This window comes from Corvus brachyrhynchos, unplaced genomic scaffold, assembly GCF_000691975.1.
Source record: "Corvus brachyrhynchos isolate BGI_N302 unplaced genomic scaffold, ASM69197v1 scaffold83, whole genome shotgun sequence".
NCBI lineage: Eukaryota > Metazoa > Chordata > Aves > Passeriformes > Corvidae > Corvus > Corvus brachyrhynchos.
Window position 1 is genome coordinate 4,865,703 of NW_008238464.1, and position 18,597 is coordinate 4,884,299.

The 18,597-nt window shown below is 41.1% G+C and overlaps 1 protein-coding gene across 2 annotated transcripts in view; it reads right to left on the reverse strand.

Annotated features, from left to right (window-relative positions):
* ST6GAL2 (ST6 beta-galactoside alpha-2,6-sialyltransferase 2) overlaps positions 1–18,597 on the reverse strand; it is a 149,319-nt gene that overhangs the window by 36,282 nt on the left and 94,440 nt on the right. The window contains exon 1 of one of the 2 annotated variants that reach the window (XM_008635838.2): positions 9,685–10,024. The exons of the other annotated variant lie outside the window; for it this stretch is intronic. Coding sequence (XP_008634060.2) covers positions 9,685–9,717 — 33 coding nt within the window. The 5' untranslated portion in view covers positions 9,718–10,024. Of the gene's footprint in view, positions 1–9,684; positions 10,025–18,597 lie in introns of those variants that run through there. 2 annotated transcript variants of the gene reach the window in all.

The window sequence follows — 18,597 nt, forward strand, 5'->3', positions numbered from 1 at the left end:
AGGAATGCCCCTGTGCTACAGCTGCTAGCCAGTAGCAGTACAGATGGCAAACAGGACAAAGACTGGCCTTGCACAGACACACACAGCACTTCCTGGCCTCATTGACTGTAGAGTTTGCAGGTGTTGAGTGGTCCTGCCTAAAAGACAGCCCTACCAAACAGGGATGCACAGCACCCTGTCTCTTCAGGAGCAGCACCTCCTAACTTCTGCCAAGTCTCTTCTGGAGCTTTATAACTTAAGCCCCTGAAAGAAAAATACAGACGAGCAGTGACTTCAAACACTCTCAACCCCTGCCTCAGGGTGAGGGCTCATTCCAGCCTGACATCTGTTCCAGCCCTGCCTGCTCTGTCTATAAAATGGCTCAGTCAAACTAATTCAATGTCTTGAAATACAGCATATTTAGAGACCTTTGTTCACTTGGTTCCATCTAACAATACCAAGTATCTGCAATGGCATGCTGTGGTCTTCACATCATTCAGAAAATAGCACTCAGAGCAGAGGAAAGGGCTGGTGCACAACCAGGTCCCACGCCTGTACAGAAGTCACTGCTAAGGTGCCTCTAACTTGAAAAATAAAAGGCACTTCCAGACCCACAAACATTTACTCTATATTTTCTAATGCCTATCTGAAATCTTGCAATTTTGGAAGCTAGACATTTCAGCCTGCAGATATTTAGACACAACAAAGAGCAGCCCAAACACACACATGGACAATACTGATCCCCATCTAAGGCCATTGCCACCCTTACAGCGTTCCACAGCAGGAGCTGCCACAAGGGGAACCCTAAATGCCAAGCTGGCCATCAATGAGAGACGTTTTTTGCCTGGAGGTGAGAGTGTGACTAGGCCAACAGAGACACTCTCTTCTACCAAGTACAGAGGGAAAAGCTGTACTAAATAGTGATCTCTCAAACCAGACACTCCAAAAAGTGATAGTACGGTGGGAGTAGGGCTCCAAGTGCAAATCCTTCTCCAGCAGTTACAGGGCTAATGCTTCTGCCTTACCACATAAGCCTATAGCCAGCCATGCACAGTCTGGCTCAACCTATACTGCTCTGAATTTATCCTTTAAAAAAAATCTGAAATAAATAGCAAAAATACAATCAGTCTGAACAAGCAGTGAACAATTACAGTGGAATGAATATAACTATGCACAAATATTTCTAATGGAGAGATTAGCTTTCTATAACAAACTCTGGTTTTAACCTTCCTAAGTTCAACAAAGTAAAACCCAGTCACATTAAATTTCAGAGTCATGGTCTCATGCCAAGGAAAGCTCCACTGGAAAGTCTGAGGTAGATCGGCCAAGGCATCTTGAAGATATGAGAGTTCCTGAAAAGTGAGGTGTTCTCCATTTCTTGGACTGTTCCCTAATTTTTTTTGGCTCACCATAACTTAAAAATGGTTGGCTTAGACATTCCAAACTTGCTTGGCTACTACTGGTGCCTTTGACTAGTTGCAGGCTATTTTATTACTAAATGTGGGTTTGTGCAAATTCCGAGCGCTGCAGTTGTTAACAGCACATGTTGGCTTGTGCATTCCGCAGGCAAGCCAGCCTGGCCCACTGCAGGCTTCTCCATCACCTCATCAGCTGTGCTCAGGAGGCAGCACTGAAGCCCAGGACCCTTCCCTCAGGTCCAACTGGGTGTAAGAACTTGGCTGGACTTTACAGGTTCCATGGGGTGACATTCTGTCAAGCTGGAGAGGAATGGTCCTGGGGTGCTTCCCAGCCTTGCCAGTAGCAAAGTGCCTCACTCGGAAAGGTAAGCACACACCAGACACAGAGGGTTTCCTTCTCTGACTTAGTGTTGTCCTCTTCCTACTCCTTCAATCCATACTTAGCCTTACTCTCTGATGAACCCAAAAAATTTTCTCAGTGAACATCCACATAACTCCCAACCCTCTCCTCCATGGATTACTGATCCAATCTATTTTCCATTTATACGGTGATTGCATAATGTGTGCTGGGGTCCGGGTGCTTCTACTGCAGCAGATTCCCCCTCTCTGCTCCACTCTCTTGGTCTCCAAGGCCCTCTTCTAGACTAGGAGCCTTGTACACATAGACACAACATAGGGCATTAGACCTCTGGACAGGAACACCCAGGGGGAAGATTTCAGCCCTCAAGAAGCAAATTTGCTCCCCTGAGCAAACTTTTAATTTGTCTGAAGAACCCTGGAGAGACTGTGGGTAAGGAATTCACTCCTGATGGGGACCGTTCTGCTGACAATCTTGATTTTGATAACAGATACTATGGCAACCACATGTATCACTTGACACAGCCTTCAGCATGGTCAACCACTTTAAACAATTCTCCTTAATCTTTGATACATCTTTTGACAATGACTATCACCTGCTACCTTGCCAGGAAAACAAGCAGTGCACAGCGGTGGGAAACATTAGGCCATTGAAACACTTCCCGGTGAAGTATGTTTCTACATGGAAACAGTGTTACAAAGAGACCTATTCTTTTTGAGATGCACACATGCACGACTCCCATTCACAGGAGCTATGTGAGTGAATCCAAAGTAAAATAGGCTCAAAAGTGTCCACATTTACCAAACACTGATCCCACACAGAAAGTGCCTTTTAAGAATGACATATCCTTTGACCTTCTGCATCTTACTTCTGCTCTTCAGAAACAAAAGACTTTGCAATGACCACGTCCCCCACATTAAAAAACAAACCTGGCACTATAATCACCAAAAAAATCCATAAAATAAAAATTATCTACCTAATAGGCAGTAAGAACAGAAGTTTTTTTCCACATTTCTTATCCAATTGGAGATTTATCAGAGCTCTTTTATTTGTACCATCTTCAAATATCTGTTTCTGTCACCTTTAAAATGCAGATAATCTAACTCAGAGGTGTGCTCTTCTCAGGAGAAACCACACAATGCTCAATCAAATTCTACAAAATACATAGCCCTCTGCTGGGTCGGCACCAACCTGCAGAGGGCCAAGGAAAAGCTACGGGAAGAGGACTTCTCGCAGTCTCCCACAGAGATCCAGCCTCCACTGCCCTTTGGGAAGGGTGCTTCCCAGTTCCAGCCCTCCTGCCGCCCTGTGAGCTAATGAAAAGAGCATGAGGAGGATCTGCAGGCGCTTTCCTCCCCCTCTCAATCCACAAAGGGCGAGTCACAGTCTGACCCTAACTTAACACTCAGGCTGTAAACTTACTTAACACTTGTAGAAGAATTTATTTTTTTCAAACATACTGATGGCAGCATATGGCCCATCGACAGGTTTATTATTATAAGACACTTTTTCCACCAGGTTATAGTCTTTTTTATAAACATATGTTTCAGCACATAATAAACCCCCTAAGAACTGTTTCTGAAATGTGCAGGCACAGAAACTACTTTTCAAGGTTTGTCAAGACAATGAAAGAAACAATGTTTAAAGAGACTTCCATTTTTCAAAAGGTTTTTCTCTATATGTCTTTTAAATCCAAGGGTACGTGAGAGTTATGTATGCTTAAAAAAAAAGAAAGAAAAAGAAAAGTGAGTTGTCTTTGTTAACGCCACATTCTTCTCTATTTTGTCAAAGCAGTCCTTTTTATACTTAGTAAAACTCCTTCCACTAAATAGACCTTTTAACTATGCTTTAAATCAGGACACGTGGTTTATGGGTGAATGATAAGATTCCGAAAATTAGGTGGCATATTATAAAGAAACTGTCAACACCACACTGCTACAGTCACGCGAACTCATCTGTGCAAAGCCACCCTGGATACTCTGTGCCCTTCAGCTGTGCTAATAAAGATCTGCATGTGGAGTCAAGGTGGTTTGATCACCAACTTCCATCCATCCGCAAGACTGTATCCAAGTTAAATGTCTAAAAACAGATCACTGCTTGATTTTGCTATAGACCACATTTGTGTTCTTAAGAAATAAGGCTTCTTGTCTATGCAGCTATAATGCAATTGCTGCGCTAGCACCACAACCTTTAGGGGGAAGAAAGTCACCTAGTGTATACTGCTTTATTCAAAAAAATCCTACACTCCTTTTATTCTGAATGCTTTCTCCCTAACATCTCACAATATATTTAGCCCAAGCAGGCTTGGTTTTAAAAGCAGCTTCCTCCATACATAAAAACACGACCCAACTCAGGTATGTTTGCTAGCAGCTTTGTTTCCTACCACCCAAGTTCAGAGTCTCCTGTTGAAAGGAGCCTGCAGCTGGAACACAAACTAGGACTTGCTGGGGCCTAGACCCTGAGCCCACTTAAAGGTGATACAAAACCTTTCACTAGTTTTATGGGCCTGGATATTAGACCTGCGGTTCACTGAAGATACCAGAGGCCTTACAGACTGTATGATACGATATATTAATACTCCTTAGCACTAGAGAAGAATTTTGCAATCACTTTGAACGTTTCATTGGTATTTACAGTCTTTTGGGAAGGAAAGAGCACTTCTTTTCTTTGTGTGTTTGTCTCCTTCCCCTGATGATACTCCCCACAAAAGGCAGATGTTTTAAGACACTGGAAAAAAGAATCATACACAAGCAGATTTGAAGCTTAAAGAATAAAAATCTCTAATTTTATCATAGGCATGCTGTTATAATGGGCATGCATGAGCTTGCATTCAAAGAAAACTCATTTGTTAAAATTAATCACTGACTTCTCAGCCAATTTGTCAGTTAACTACTACCACGTCTGGACATGATTAGTTAGCTTCACTGGGAGACACATGGTGCCCTCTATAATGCTTCCACAGGATGAAATCCTAAACCCAGTGAAGCCTTTGAACATTTTGCAAGCAACTTATTCACACGGAGCCAGAACCTCATGGATGCTGCTGTAGGAGATGCCATGAAGATTTTTTGCCTTTTCTTTTATACCCCTGTTATACCTTTTTACAGCTTCTGTATTCTTAGTGCTTTTTGCCTGCATTCTTGGACTTCTTTGCTCAGCTAGGAGACTAAACATTTTAGAAGCTTTGTAGTTAGGGATCAGTGTGCCCCAGACCCCAAGGCCCTCTCCAGAACACATTCTGTAAACTAAGATAGAACCATCCAGGGGAAGGCTCCTTGGGGAGGGAGGCTCATTTAAGCCTCTCATTGGGGAATTTTTTATAGATATGCTAATTAGTAACACCTAGAATGTTATAGCAGATCTTTTGTGGGTGTGGGCATTGCAGTGGGTGTTTCAGTGCATTTGACCTAGACCTGTGCACCTAAGGATCCTTAAAATAAATACCAAGGTAAAATCCCTCTTCCCCTTCTAACCACGTTTGACTCTTGATTTTAAGACCAGGTAAAGGCATCATAGGCTCTACTTTTTTCTGCTTTTAAAGATTAAGCCTTTCTAGGAGAGAAAGGCCAACAGCTTTGACAATAAACATGCTCTTTTCTCCACCAGCAGACAGAGCAATCACGGGTCCCCGGGCTGTGTTTGGAAACACTTAACTGGCAGGATCGGTTTGAGGCTAAGATGAGGCATGATGTATGAGGCTTCTGACAAGGGGGCTGGCTCTGCTCATCTAATTGCGGTTGCTGCTCCTATGATGTGGAAACCTGTCTATTAGAAACCACATTTCACAGGTGACTGAACAGCCATCAGATGGTAACAGCTTTCATTTGTTATTGACCTCCCTTCCCTGACGCAGCGTAAGGGTGAATGGCCCGACATTCCATTGTCAGTCCAGAGCCAAACACCTCCTGCTTTGTATAGTGAATTATAAAACACCTACGTTTTTCAGACTGTGTTGAAACAGCACTCTTAACTAGCATTTTCTCAGCTAGGCATTAGCCTCATGAGAGAATGGCAAATTCTTCACTACTCAATTATGCAAAGTTTGAAGGCATTTTGGACTATGATTGTAGAGTACATCACTACATTTTTATACACAGAAGGTATTTACTCAGAACATCATGGGCACATGCGACTTGGTATTTCACAGAGACAGGATCAGAGCCTTTGCTGAGAAACTGGTATGACAGTGACCAGACCAAAAGTAGTCCTTGTAGTGATGGACTAAAAGATGATTCCACTACCAAAATTAAATACAGAACTTAGCACAGTTACTTTAAACTGAGGATCCTATAAAGAGACCTCATCAAATTTTACACCCTTCAGACCTCTGGCTCCATCCATGACGTAACAGATTCAGAAAGTGACAGAACAAATCTCCCCATCTTGCTAAGCTCTCTCTGGTTGGCCACATATCTTCCAGCCAGACAAATACATATCACATGTGAAGACGAAACTTTCCTTTCCAAAGTTAAAAGCTGTTTGGTTGTTACAGAGATTTTGTGTTCATAACTCAGACCACTTGCAGTCATTTCACAACCCCAGCTATGTAACACCCTACTCTCAGACAGCATTCCTACAATTTAATACAATAAACAGAGGACTGTACAAAACCTGCGGTGAATCCTACTCTGATGACAACTGCAGAGCTATGCAATGAATAATATTTACCTTTCATTTACATTTAGATTTCTTAAGCACAAGCTTCCAGAAAGCACAGTGCGCTAACACACACACATCCAGCTGTACGGCTGCATCTCCAATGAAACATAACAGCAAGCCAGGCCACCACACCCCACAGCTAAACTCTGTTCCACTTCCCCAGTTCCTCCAAGCCTCCGTGGCCATCTTCAGCAGCATGGAAGAACTGGCCTCTCCAAAGTGACTGGTGTCAAAACAGGGCTTTGAAGATCTGTAGACCAACAAGGTCTGCCAGAGCATCTGTCAGGTGCAAGCACCCAAGGTCAAGGACCCTCATCAAGAACATTGGCAACAGCTCCCTGGTATTTAACTCTTCAAGCATTTATCCTTCTGGAAAGAGACAATCTCTGAAAAACTCATACAGCAAGCAGAATGATTTTGGCATGCTTTGCCCTCAAGGCCAACTACTGAAGCACTGTTTCTAGTCTATGTAAAATTTTCAGACCCATAAAAAGAAATCTGAATTTCTTTACAAGACTGTTTTTTTTTTTAAAGTGTTACAGATCAAGAAAATCAGCTTTCTATGGTTGCACCTTAGAAAAGACTGGATCTAAAATACAAAATGTTCACAAACCCAATAACAAGTACCAGAGTTTTTACATTTTTCTCAGGTATAATATGGGAGGTGTGTTCAGCTTTTCACATGATCTTGCATTCTAAATATGTCACCATGAGTTCTATGGGAGGAAGATGGCAGTTATTGTGAAATTAATATATGTCATTAAGCACATGAAGAAGAGTTTGCTGAATCTGAACCTGATATTGAAAGTCCTTTGTGGTGCAGATTTCATACCATGCCACTCCTTTTACATTTTTAACATCATTTTCAATACATACGTCACTGTAAGAAATACTCTTAACTTCAGTAACCATTTAAAAACTTCAAGAAAAAAAAATTATTACAGCTTTCCCATTTGTGTCATGGATTGATTGATACCTAAACATGAATTAGAAAATTTTAAGGAAGCTCAAAACACATTAACATATGAATGGCATGCAGAGCAATTGCTCTGAATTACTACCAGCAAAATCAAAACGAAACTGCTTTTAGTTATGCAAATTGAAAATGTAGTGTCAGGACTGCAAGTGAGAGCCTAAGAAGTGCAAAGTTCAGGGAAAAGCCATGTATGCAGCTGCTCCAAAAATAACCATAGTCAGATAAAAGTCTGAAAGCAATTATTTGGGGTGAATACTGTACACAGACCACTGCACTAAGCTTCTATAATTAAACAAGGCAAAAGTTCAGATGGCACCTAATAAGCCATTTATTACATTAATTATATTCAAGTGTGGCAGTCTAATGCTTGGTAATAACTAACAACAAGGGAAATAATTTAAAGAAAGTATCTGATGCTGAAAATTTCTCTCTTTTTCATTCATCAGTACCAGTGTTGCCAGCCAGCCTTTCTAACACACTTCAAACGCATGAAAGGGATACTGCTTAGTGTCAGGAAAAGCTATTTAAGGGTTGTAAACCTTTAGGCTGAGGAAGCCAACAGCCTTACTCAACACAAATTATCTCTTCACTACAAAAGTAGCTGCAAAGTCAGATTTTCCATTCCTTGAAGCAAGTTCCTATGTCTTTGTTCCAAAGTTACAACGCCACAGGGGCAACCAATTTTTTTTGTAGCAAAACCAGCATCTTAGCAGACCTTTGCAGATCAGCAGATTTCCCACTGACCCTATTCCCTGAATTTGCCTTTACACTGATCACGCAGCCTTTGTACACGTCTGTGATTTCAGTAGTATTTTCAGCAAATTCTTAACAAGATCATTAATATTAGAGAGGTATTTAATGTGTTTTGGCTTATTTTTAATGCCATTAGTAGCTAAATACATGGAAAATGAGCCTATACCATATGCCCAAGTACTTCTCTGTAGACTGCTAGCCAGTTCCTTAGCAAATACAGAGAAGTTTCCAAATCACAATCTGAAAATTACTACAGAGAGATTTGCATACTATTTCTGATGAGCCAGTAGCATTCCAAGAACTCATGTAAAATCCAGCATGCCCCAATAGTATATGCAGTAAGCAGCACACGCAGCATCAATTTACAAAGCAATTGTTAGGATGCTACCACCAGGATGCTCTTCTATCTTATTTAACTAATCTGCAATAAATAAAAAAAAAAAAAAAAAAAAAAAAAAAAGCACACCAAATTCTGTAGTATTACAGTTATTTTTAAATTTTCTTTTCTTGTTCTTAAATCAGGAAACAAAATCACCAGATTTTACTTATGCACAACTCTACGTTTAACCAAAGAGGGCACATAAAAATAATTTTACAGATTTCAAAGATTGAGAGAGAAGATGGACATACAACTTCATCCATGACACCTTTCCACTAGGACGTTTACATACGCAACCCTAGCATCTCTTTAAGCTCCCTTTAAAAAGTTTTTGTAACACTTTCCCTATTGTTTGGCCTTTATTTTCATTTCCTTGGTAGAAAACACATAACAGACCACAGATATAGAACTCTGTAACCTTGCAACAAACCTCTAACATTTTGTACATATCCTCCAACTCTGCATGTACAGTGTGGACAATGCTGGGAAATCCTGTCCTCAGCCCAGCTGAGGTGGAGAACAGAAAAGAGCTCTCTGACTACAACACTAGGAGTTTTAGACATCCTAAACTCAATCAGAGGAGACTTCTGCCTACAAGTAGTTTGAAGTCTTCACTTACAAGTTCTCAAATCCAGCACTTCCACAGCAAATGGCAAGAGGAGCCCTGCCTCTTACAGCAGAAGTGTCCACAAAGTCGTCAGCTACAGAAATCAGTGCTGAGTGTCCTTGCGCTTGACTACACAGATAGGACCTCACCTCCAGACCCTTTATCACAGCTTCTCGTTCAGCAAATACAGCACATCTTTTCCCATAGCGCAGCAGTTGGTCTTATCAAGACACACACAAACCCAGTAGGTATCCATGGCAGGATTTCCCGTCAAACAGTATTTTAACCAGAAACTGCCCATGAAAAAATAATACCTCTAAACCACACTTCAGATTTACAAAAATAATAAAACCCCTTCAAAAAAAAAAAAAAAAAACCAAAAAAAAAAAAATCAACAAAAAAACTGCAAGAGCTCCATCTCTAAATGGAAAAAATGTAGTAATTCTTTCCCCATATCCAACAGCCCCACACTATCAAAACCAGCTGAATTACTTTCACCTAAGTTTTTGAAACAAAAAAAAGATATGTACATACATATATATGTATTAAAATTACCTGGATGCAGACACCACGCCTGGAAAGTTTCATTGCAAAAGGATTAAAGTTCAGAAAGTTTGCAAGACTGAAAAAGGAAAATCAGATTAAAAAATGTGCAAAACCCTAAACCTTGATGTTTACCGCTGCCTCCTGCCTTTCTCTTAACATTTCCCTCCACATCTGAAATGACATGACTAAACGTTCCTCCAAGTTATCAACTAAATTACTTGAATGAGTAACCCAATCAATTTTTTCTAGTACCAAATGAAACACGTTGCCATAACAAAATAAACTAGAAATGGCAGTTGAGTATTAGAGACTATAACATTCCCGATAAATTATAAAAAGACACCACAGAAGCGATCTACACCGCTTAGTAGAGGTGAATTCGCCGAGACTTTCTTTTTTCCTTTGAGAATATCGATTTTTATATGCTACCACAGCTGCCTAACTATTGATAAGAGCAATCTGCAAAAGCAAATATAGAACTAACAGAACAGCCTTGAAAAGCAACCACAAAAAAAAGGGTCTCATTTAAATTCCTGGAAAGCACTGCTTCTCTAAACGTATCTATTCAAGCTCTCTTGAACAGGAGAGCCCTTCTAAAACACACCCTGAACACTCCCCGCCCGAAAACTGTAAAGCCAAGAAGCCACTAAGCCATGCCACTGAGAACCCATATGGTTTCACCTACAGGGTTTTCCTTCCAGCAAACGCTGCACAGTAGAAATCCTCCCCTTCACCATCACCACCCACCCCCCAGGAAAAAAAAACCAAAAAAACAAAAACAAAAAAAACTCAGCTGGTCACCTAATTTTTACTGAGTCTCATAAGACAACTGCTGACAGAGCCCTTAGGAAAACTTACAAGGATGCTTCCCCTAATGGAGATAGTATAAAACCATATTTATTTAAAGTGACACCTGTCTCTCATTAACAATTCTAAAAGAAGGAGCAAAATGCAACCCCCACCCCATTTCTGCAAATTTTGTAAAGTCCAAAAATTTTAGCAATAATACAACAATTTTTTCCACTACAACATAATATATCACCCCTCAATCCCTTTTCCTTCACACTCATAAAATGCACAGTACTGCTATGAGGATTCCCTCTTCCAAAAGTTTACAATTAGGAAAGAACTGAATATTTTTTAAAGAAAACTAGAGAAATATGTGCACTGCCAGAACAAAAAACATTTAGAAATCTAGTGCATATTTCCTTCTGAGTCCTTGAACAAGGTTGCTCAAAAACATGTATCACCACCTGAATTCTGACACATAGGAATCTTTCAAGACACACAGGTACAGCTGTCAACAAAAAGGGAGAAAGGAGAGAGAAACCTTGAAAGTAAACTAGAGCAGAGAATTCAGGAGAACTCACAGTATCACCATCTGTTTCAGGCACATTTAAATATGTCCATTTTCTGTCAGAGCCTTCTGGGGAGTTCTTTAAGTAAGGCAGTGCAAAAGATCAAGAGAAAAGAGCATTAGATTGCTGCAATAAGAATAAGTGCAGTGAGAAATCTTTATCTATATAGAAAGGCAGCCTTCTCGCCTTGTCTCTGTGCCCCCGGCCTGCCGAGCGCGGAGAGCGCCGGAGCGTTCCGGCACCGGGACCCCGCGGGGCCGGCCAGGGACGCGGCGCCTCTCTGACCGGTCCGGCAAGTTGAAGGCATGGTCCTTTCCTCAGCCCTCCCCCGTGAGCCGGGGCGGTGGGACTCCCGCACTCACGCGGTGTGGAAGCGCCGCAGCCGGCTTTAGCTCTTTAAGATTAGGCTCCGTTAATTAAAGAAATATTTTAGGCTTAAAGGTCTCCTGAGAAGAAACACATTAACTCGCTAATAAAGCGGGTAGAAAAACAATGCGATACAGGGCTGTTGGATCAGCGATCACAAAGGAAAGGAGAGATCAGAGAGATGCTACCGGAGTGCGGTAAATGCGCCCTCCCGCCGCCGGACCCACACTGCACTGATCGCTCCGGTGGAACTTCCAGTGTCTGTCCAACGGCACAGGAAAAGGGAAATGTTTTCGGTGCAGTCGTTGCTGTGCTTTCTCAGCATGCTAGAAATACCTTAAGGCATGTTTTACTTTTGGTTCAAATTTAATAGCAGTTTACTTTGCAAATAGTCTAAGTCGTCACTTACGAATAATTAGGATAATGACAGATAACCTTTTTTTGTGCTGAATCTATGCTCCAAGATAAGCATCTGTGTAAATGCATCTGAGACTGTAGCTTCTTTGTGCCCATATTTGTAAGGTGTAAGCTGATCGGAGCAGCACGCCTGCAAAAGGCACGCCTTCTAAGCTGCGAAACAAGTGTCGAAATAAAAGCCATTAGAACTAAAGGAAAAAAGGTGCCATTTCCTAAAGTGAGAGGTAGCATCACAAGGATGTGAAAGACAAAGCGCAATCCAGAATAGGTTAACAGGTTAAAAACTATGATTGATTGAAGTCATAACACTTAATGCCAAAAGCAAATAATGTTTCTAAATTCTAGATAAGTTCATCCATTTGCTTATTCCATTTTGAGGAATTTCATGGATTGCAAAGCAATTAATGAATAAAAAGAACATATTTTCCCCCAGTCTAGGGCATTCTGAAAAAAACCTTCAAACCTAATTTCTTCAAAAATATAAAAATCCTTGTTTATCAGTGTGATAAGAGAGGTTGTCTTACATACACAAAGACAACAAAAATTCTTTTGAGGGGCACTGTGATGTAGATATATCCACAAACTGGGGGGTTTTGGGAACACTGCTGCTTGAGGAATAGTCCTGTATAGCATTAATTCAATAATCTAGATTTATAAAGATAGTTAGCAATTAAAGGATGGATATTTTCCTTTTTTTTTTTTTTTCCCCAGACTTGCTGCATCTGTCTATAAAATGATATTATATTGTATGCTGGCTCACAGAATAAACTATAAGCATGTGTTTCAAGAAATAAAGTGAAAGGTGGATACTGCTTACTCAAATTTTAAAAATTATATAATTAAAGTAGGAATCTAAATCTGTACAACTCTACAGACATAATCATCTGTTGCTATTTTAAAATGCACTGTTCTTTACTATGCTCATTTTAATACACTAGTAAAATAGAACTTCAATTTGGAATAGAATGTAAATGAATAGCATAAATTAGGTGAGTATTTCAGGGAAGCCGGTAGTGCCAAGATGCTCTATGTGGGAATCTGAGATAGTTTAAACATGGTATTAGGACTGCTTGTTGCCTGAAGACTCCCCTTTTTTGCAGCAAAGCACTTACAGAATGGGCAGTTGGATTGGTGACAAATAACACTGGATGAGCATAATTTTTATTGACTGCAGTGGGAGTCTCCCCTATGCATCTAAATGTAAAATTTATCTGCAGAAGGCAGGAGGAGTTATTCTGCAATCCAATAAGGTTTGCTTCAGCCTTTGACATTCTGCTTTTGGCTTAGACTCTCAACTCCAAAATGGAAGAACTCTGCATCCTGTGTATTTCCGATCATTGGCCTGATTCTGCCTTCAATTTCAGCAGAGTACTAAAGAACAGCTTCTCTGGAAGCCAGAAGGTGAATTGGGATAAGGTCTGTGAGATCAGCATCAGGTCCCCGTGATGTGGGAGCTGCCTGGGGAAGGATTTGAGATCAGAGGACAAAGTAATAGCTGGCAAGTCCAGAACAGTAAAGAATTTACTTTCACATGTTTACAGCTTGAAGAATTTGTCTTTTATATAAATTGATAGCAATAGGGTAAAGTTACACACAGTTGCTGTTGCTTTGTTATTGAGTTTGACGACTGGTATAGATGCATCTATCACTTTGGTTTGTTACTGTGTTAGAGCAGTGCATATAAATGAAGGGGATAAATAACCTAATTTACTATGAGCAAGAGTCACAGTATATTAAAAACAGTGACACAGAGAAAGCTTTTGCCTCTCCTGGAAAAAGTTTTATAACAGATCTTTGTAGTCATCATTTAAACTGGCAGGTACAGTACACAAAGATCCTTAAAACCCAGGCACAAGCTTATTTAACCTTTTCAAAATATATTCCTGGCTAGTATGGCTCCACTGATGGAAAAGGGAATTTTTCTATCGACTCTACCAAAACTCCGTTTCACCTGAGTAATTGCAATTTTATTTCAGAACTATTTTGGTTTTGAACAAATAACTGCTATTAATGTTACATGAATCAGTAAGCTCTGGGTGTCCACAGGTTGTGCATCTCCCACTTCTCATGGTTCCCTGAGGTATTTTTCTGTTATTACTCCCAAAGTGGACTTGTTAGGTGGGTTCCCACTGTCTTTCTGCAAACCCTCAAACAGCTTGGGGAAGTGTGCTTTCTCTCCTTGGGACAGGGAAGGAAGGAACATGCTTCAGACTGGTCCCTTTAGCACCTCATGAGGTGGGGAATCTTCTGGCTCTCCAGCAGTGCTGCCTTTGGGTAGTGCTCTTTTGGCCTGCCATTCCTGTCCTGCTGTACCCAGAGGGACCTGTGGTTATCACATGCCATGATTTTTGTTAGTGCAGACCTGCATTTTGTTTCTACTCGTCAAGCAGACTTTTAATAAGCTGAAGATACTGTTGTTGGCTTCTGCACACATCAGATGCATTTCAGTGTTGCAGTTGTTCAGTTGCCGATGTGGATTTAGGATTGGAGCCTACAGACCTCAATTAAAAGCTCTCTCTTAGGAGAGAGAGTGGCCTGGTTTCTTTTTCTCATATCATCTCATGGCAGATGATTGGCAGAATTGCCTCCTCTCCAAGGCAAGCTGTCTCTCTGCCCTTCAGAAACGTCGTGACAAAATCCTCCCTGACTCAGTGGCGAGGTGGTTTAGTTTCAGATGTGTGTGCACATTTGGCTGTGCTCACAAGGCTTGCTACATCCTTGCTGATGGATACTAGTGTGTGTGCACAAAGTTTGTCCAAGGACTCTATTTGCTTGCAGGGAACTGACAGGGGAAAAAAGAAGGGAAGAGTGTTTGCCAGCATGGCATAGATCATGTCAGGAAGAATTCTGTGTGTATCCTGTTGCATGTGTGTCTGAAGAGCTAGCCTGGTTGCTGGCTAATATTCATTGTGTCTTGGCAAGGTGCAGTAGGAAACAGAATGGAGTATGAATCTGAACCCAGAGTCTGCCACCAAGTGTCATCTACACCATCTCTGATGCAGCCCTGGGAGTAAAAGATATAATGGACACAATTTCTTTTTAGTTTTCTCTGTCTTGAAGGAAAGTGCTAACATACTGCTGACCTGACCTGTATTAATAAGTAATTCTTATCCTTCAGTGCTGGCTCAGATGTGGAAACCAATAAGCAGAATCAGAACCTATTCCTTGCTTTCCTCTCCCTCATATTTGTCTTAGGAAGTAAACATGGACTTCCAAGTCTATAGCATGAACTTTTAACACCACCAGGGTCACCTGTCCATTTACTCCCTTGTACATGCAAGTCACGTCTCTGACTTCTTCTCATCAAGAATTCAGTTTCATAAGAAACAGTAAAGAGCTGAAATGAAAAGACAAAGGTACCAGAGGTACCTTCAGCTTGGGATTTTTTGCCAGTTGTCACATTATTGCAGAAGTCATCCCCAAGCTGTGAAAAAGGGTGGACTTGAGCTGCGTTTGTAAAACAAGTGAGTAACAGGGTCGGAACTTCAATGTGAGCAGGGCTGGGAGCTCCCTGCTGTTCCCTCTGGTGCTCCATCCCACTGACCTCAGCAGTCATCCTCCAGCCAGTGTTTTCATGGCACTGCACAAGTGTTATAGGCAGAGTCACGTAGTTAAAGTTACAAATGTCATAAATCCCAGTTCTTCATGTTAACCAGATCACAAATCCTACACAAGCAAAAGACTAACCGCACCCTAAAGACATGGCCAGTAAAATGCTCCTAAAGGCTGGCTGGTTTGATGAACTTGAACAATGTTCTCATCCTCTTTTCTGCTGAAGCACTGGAACTTTCTGTCCATTTTCCCCTCTGTTATTTATTACTACTAGCAGCACCCATTGGGTACTATGTGCCTTGACTCCTTGTCAACTTCTAATGGAAGTTGAAGAAGCTGAAGTAATCTGTAGTGTTTGGGGAATTTTTATTAATAATCAGTCACTGCCAAACTTCACTGGAATTCAAACCCTGAATATTCTGTACAGGTAAATAAATATCTAGAGATAGATGAGTTTTGGAGCAAATTTTATACACAAAATTACATTGAGTTAATCTCTGCCTGCACTCTGCGTGGTTGTGATGTATGGAGGCATTACTGATGAGCTGTAGTGAGCGGGCTCTTTGGGTGAAAAGGTTATAACTGAAATAAATGTGTGTTTATGCAGCAGGTTTTTGAAGGAAAAAAAGATGTACCTCATCTGCTGAATCATCAAGATGGGAGATAGGAGAAAAAAAATGGGCTTGGAATAACAGTTTTCTCAATGTACAGTGGAATACTTCCTTCCAAAGAAGAAATGCGTATTTGCCTGGATGGTATTATCAGTAGGGAGACAAATACATATTCACCCCCTGAAACCTTTGCAGGCAGAGAGGCTGTTGTGCCCAGAGCAGCACAGGCTGGGCCAGAGGCAGCCCAGCCTGTGCAGAGCAAGGCCAGGGCAGCACATAAGGCTGGGAGTAATCCCTTCAGTCCAGGCAGTGCATGGCAGCGCAGCAAAGTGTGCACCTGCATGGAGGAGAAGGCCTCTCCTGTTCTGCCATCTCTTTCACTTAAAAATCTGAACTCCTGCTGAGCACTGTGGAGGTCTGATTTAGGACATTTGTACCTGAAGGGATCTAGGAGATCCTTCCTTCTGTCCTGATCACCACAACCAGCCTTCATCTCCTTAAATTAAGGGTTTGTCAGATATAATCAAAAAGTCAAAAAGGAGTACCCTGATACCATTTGATCAGAAAGCATTCAAGAATTCATCCTTAGTGCCTGCTCCCACTGCAAGTGTCCCTCCTCGTGTTGTCTGGCCAACAGCATTTGCAGTTCCAGGGTCATGTGCAGTGTTCCTGCAGATGGGATTCATCGCCTCAGGTGGGATTGCGGCTTAGCAGAAGTCCCATATTCTGGTTTTGCCTGGTTAGGAACTGCCGAAGAAAGTTAGTTTTCTTACAGGAATGACTTTATGCTTTGAAAATGGGTCATCATTTTCTTCTTGATTTAAAATGCAAGGGAGCTTTCCCAGGAGTGACTTGGTTGCTGGTTATTCATTGCTCCAGAGCTGGTTATTGCTAGTACACTGTTTCATGTAACTTTGCATCTGGCCTGGGAAATGCTGCCTTGCTTTCTGCTGTACACAGCCTAAAAAAAACCCCCCTGGCATCATCTCTGCTGCAGGGGAGTGCAGATAGATCAGTGTAGCAAAGCTGCTCTCATCGTGCATACTTTCCAAATGCTTTAAGACAAGCAAAGAAATATGAACAGTGCTGTGGTTTAATGGTGGTTTGCATACATACAGGCTATGTATCATACTTTAAATATGCAGATACATTTTTTAAGACAGTTAAAACCACAACTGAAGTATGGGGAGGTTTAGCCAATTAGCGTCACAAAATGAGTCAGCACTTTTTAGCCTCCACTGTTAATAGGAAGAGTTGGCAAAACCTGTTCTTACCTTGCTTTGGTATTTTCAGTTCAGAACTTTACAGTGCAAACATTACCTGGTTTGTTTAAATAATAAAGGCAGGAGTTCTGACGTCAGTATGGGAAAAGGACTCTTAGGCTGATTGGTTGTGTGTTGCCCACCTTTTTGGAGACACAGACTATACCACAGAATTTTATCCTACTTTACAGGGCTCTTAAATGTGTTGCAGTTACTTTTGCAAAGATGTTAAATATGTTGCTGAAATTGGTTAAATAGAAGCTATTGTATGAAAAATGAGAAAGCAAATAGCAGCGTATGAGAAAAGCTGTGTTTTGAAATGGTGTCACTTTCCTGCAAGGAATAGGCATTAAAAAGACAACTTTAATTAAAGTCTTTATCTTCCAGCATATTTGACAGTTTAAAGATAGTAAACAGTCACCTCGGGACAACAGTAAGCACTGTTTCCCATTTGGTGATAAAATTTAGTCTTTCCCTGAAAAAAATATTGCAGCCATTTTGTGCAGGGAAACCTTCTCCTCCTATAGATATCACTGGATATAAACAGGAGGAGGATTGGCCTGTTGTCAGAAGCTAGGTAGCATTTGGGCACCTGTCACCATGGCTGTAAGATCATGTCCCTTTTTCTGATTCACTTGCCCATCTGACATTGCCTCAGTCCCTGTCTCACCCAGGTCTTTCTGCACAGAAGTGAACCTTACTGTTTCTGTTTTCTATGCTCTTGTTGAAGGAAATGGAAGCCTTACTCTCTCTCGAACCTCCCCTCCAAACCTGTCCCTTATATGTTCCAAAATTTTCTGCAGCTTTCTTGCTGTGCTGGTACCCTTCTCAAATTTGCAGTTTGCTTGAAGACAGAAGTATCTCTGTTTATATCAAGAGGTGGGTCAAGTTGCTAAAATCATTCTGAAAAAGTTGGAGGTCGATGCTTGAGAAGCATTGTTTTATTTTTCCCGTTGTTTATAAGGAAACGGCTCAGATAGAGGCACTTATGGTTCCAGTGTATGGGCCCTCTTCCGTCTCCCAAACATTTATTTTAGCCACACAGAAAAGGTGACAGAGAGTTGGGAAAGGAAAATGAATGTTAGCCTTTGCTGGAAAATAGAATTTTGGTTTGAAAAAAAGAAAAGAAAATAAAAGGAAAATGTCAAGACTTTTTTCTTAATCGAAGCGAAACAGAAGCTTTTTGAATAGGTTCAAGGCAAAATATGCTTCCAGAAGAGCCAATCATCACTGTACTTCTCTCAGCTGTGGAAGATCTCAGGTGTATACTCTTACCCTTCCTCAAGGAACAGACACTTGAAACCCATATCCCTTTCACTTGGACAACTTGTGGCTTCTGTTTTGCCCCTAGTAAAT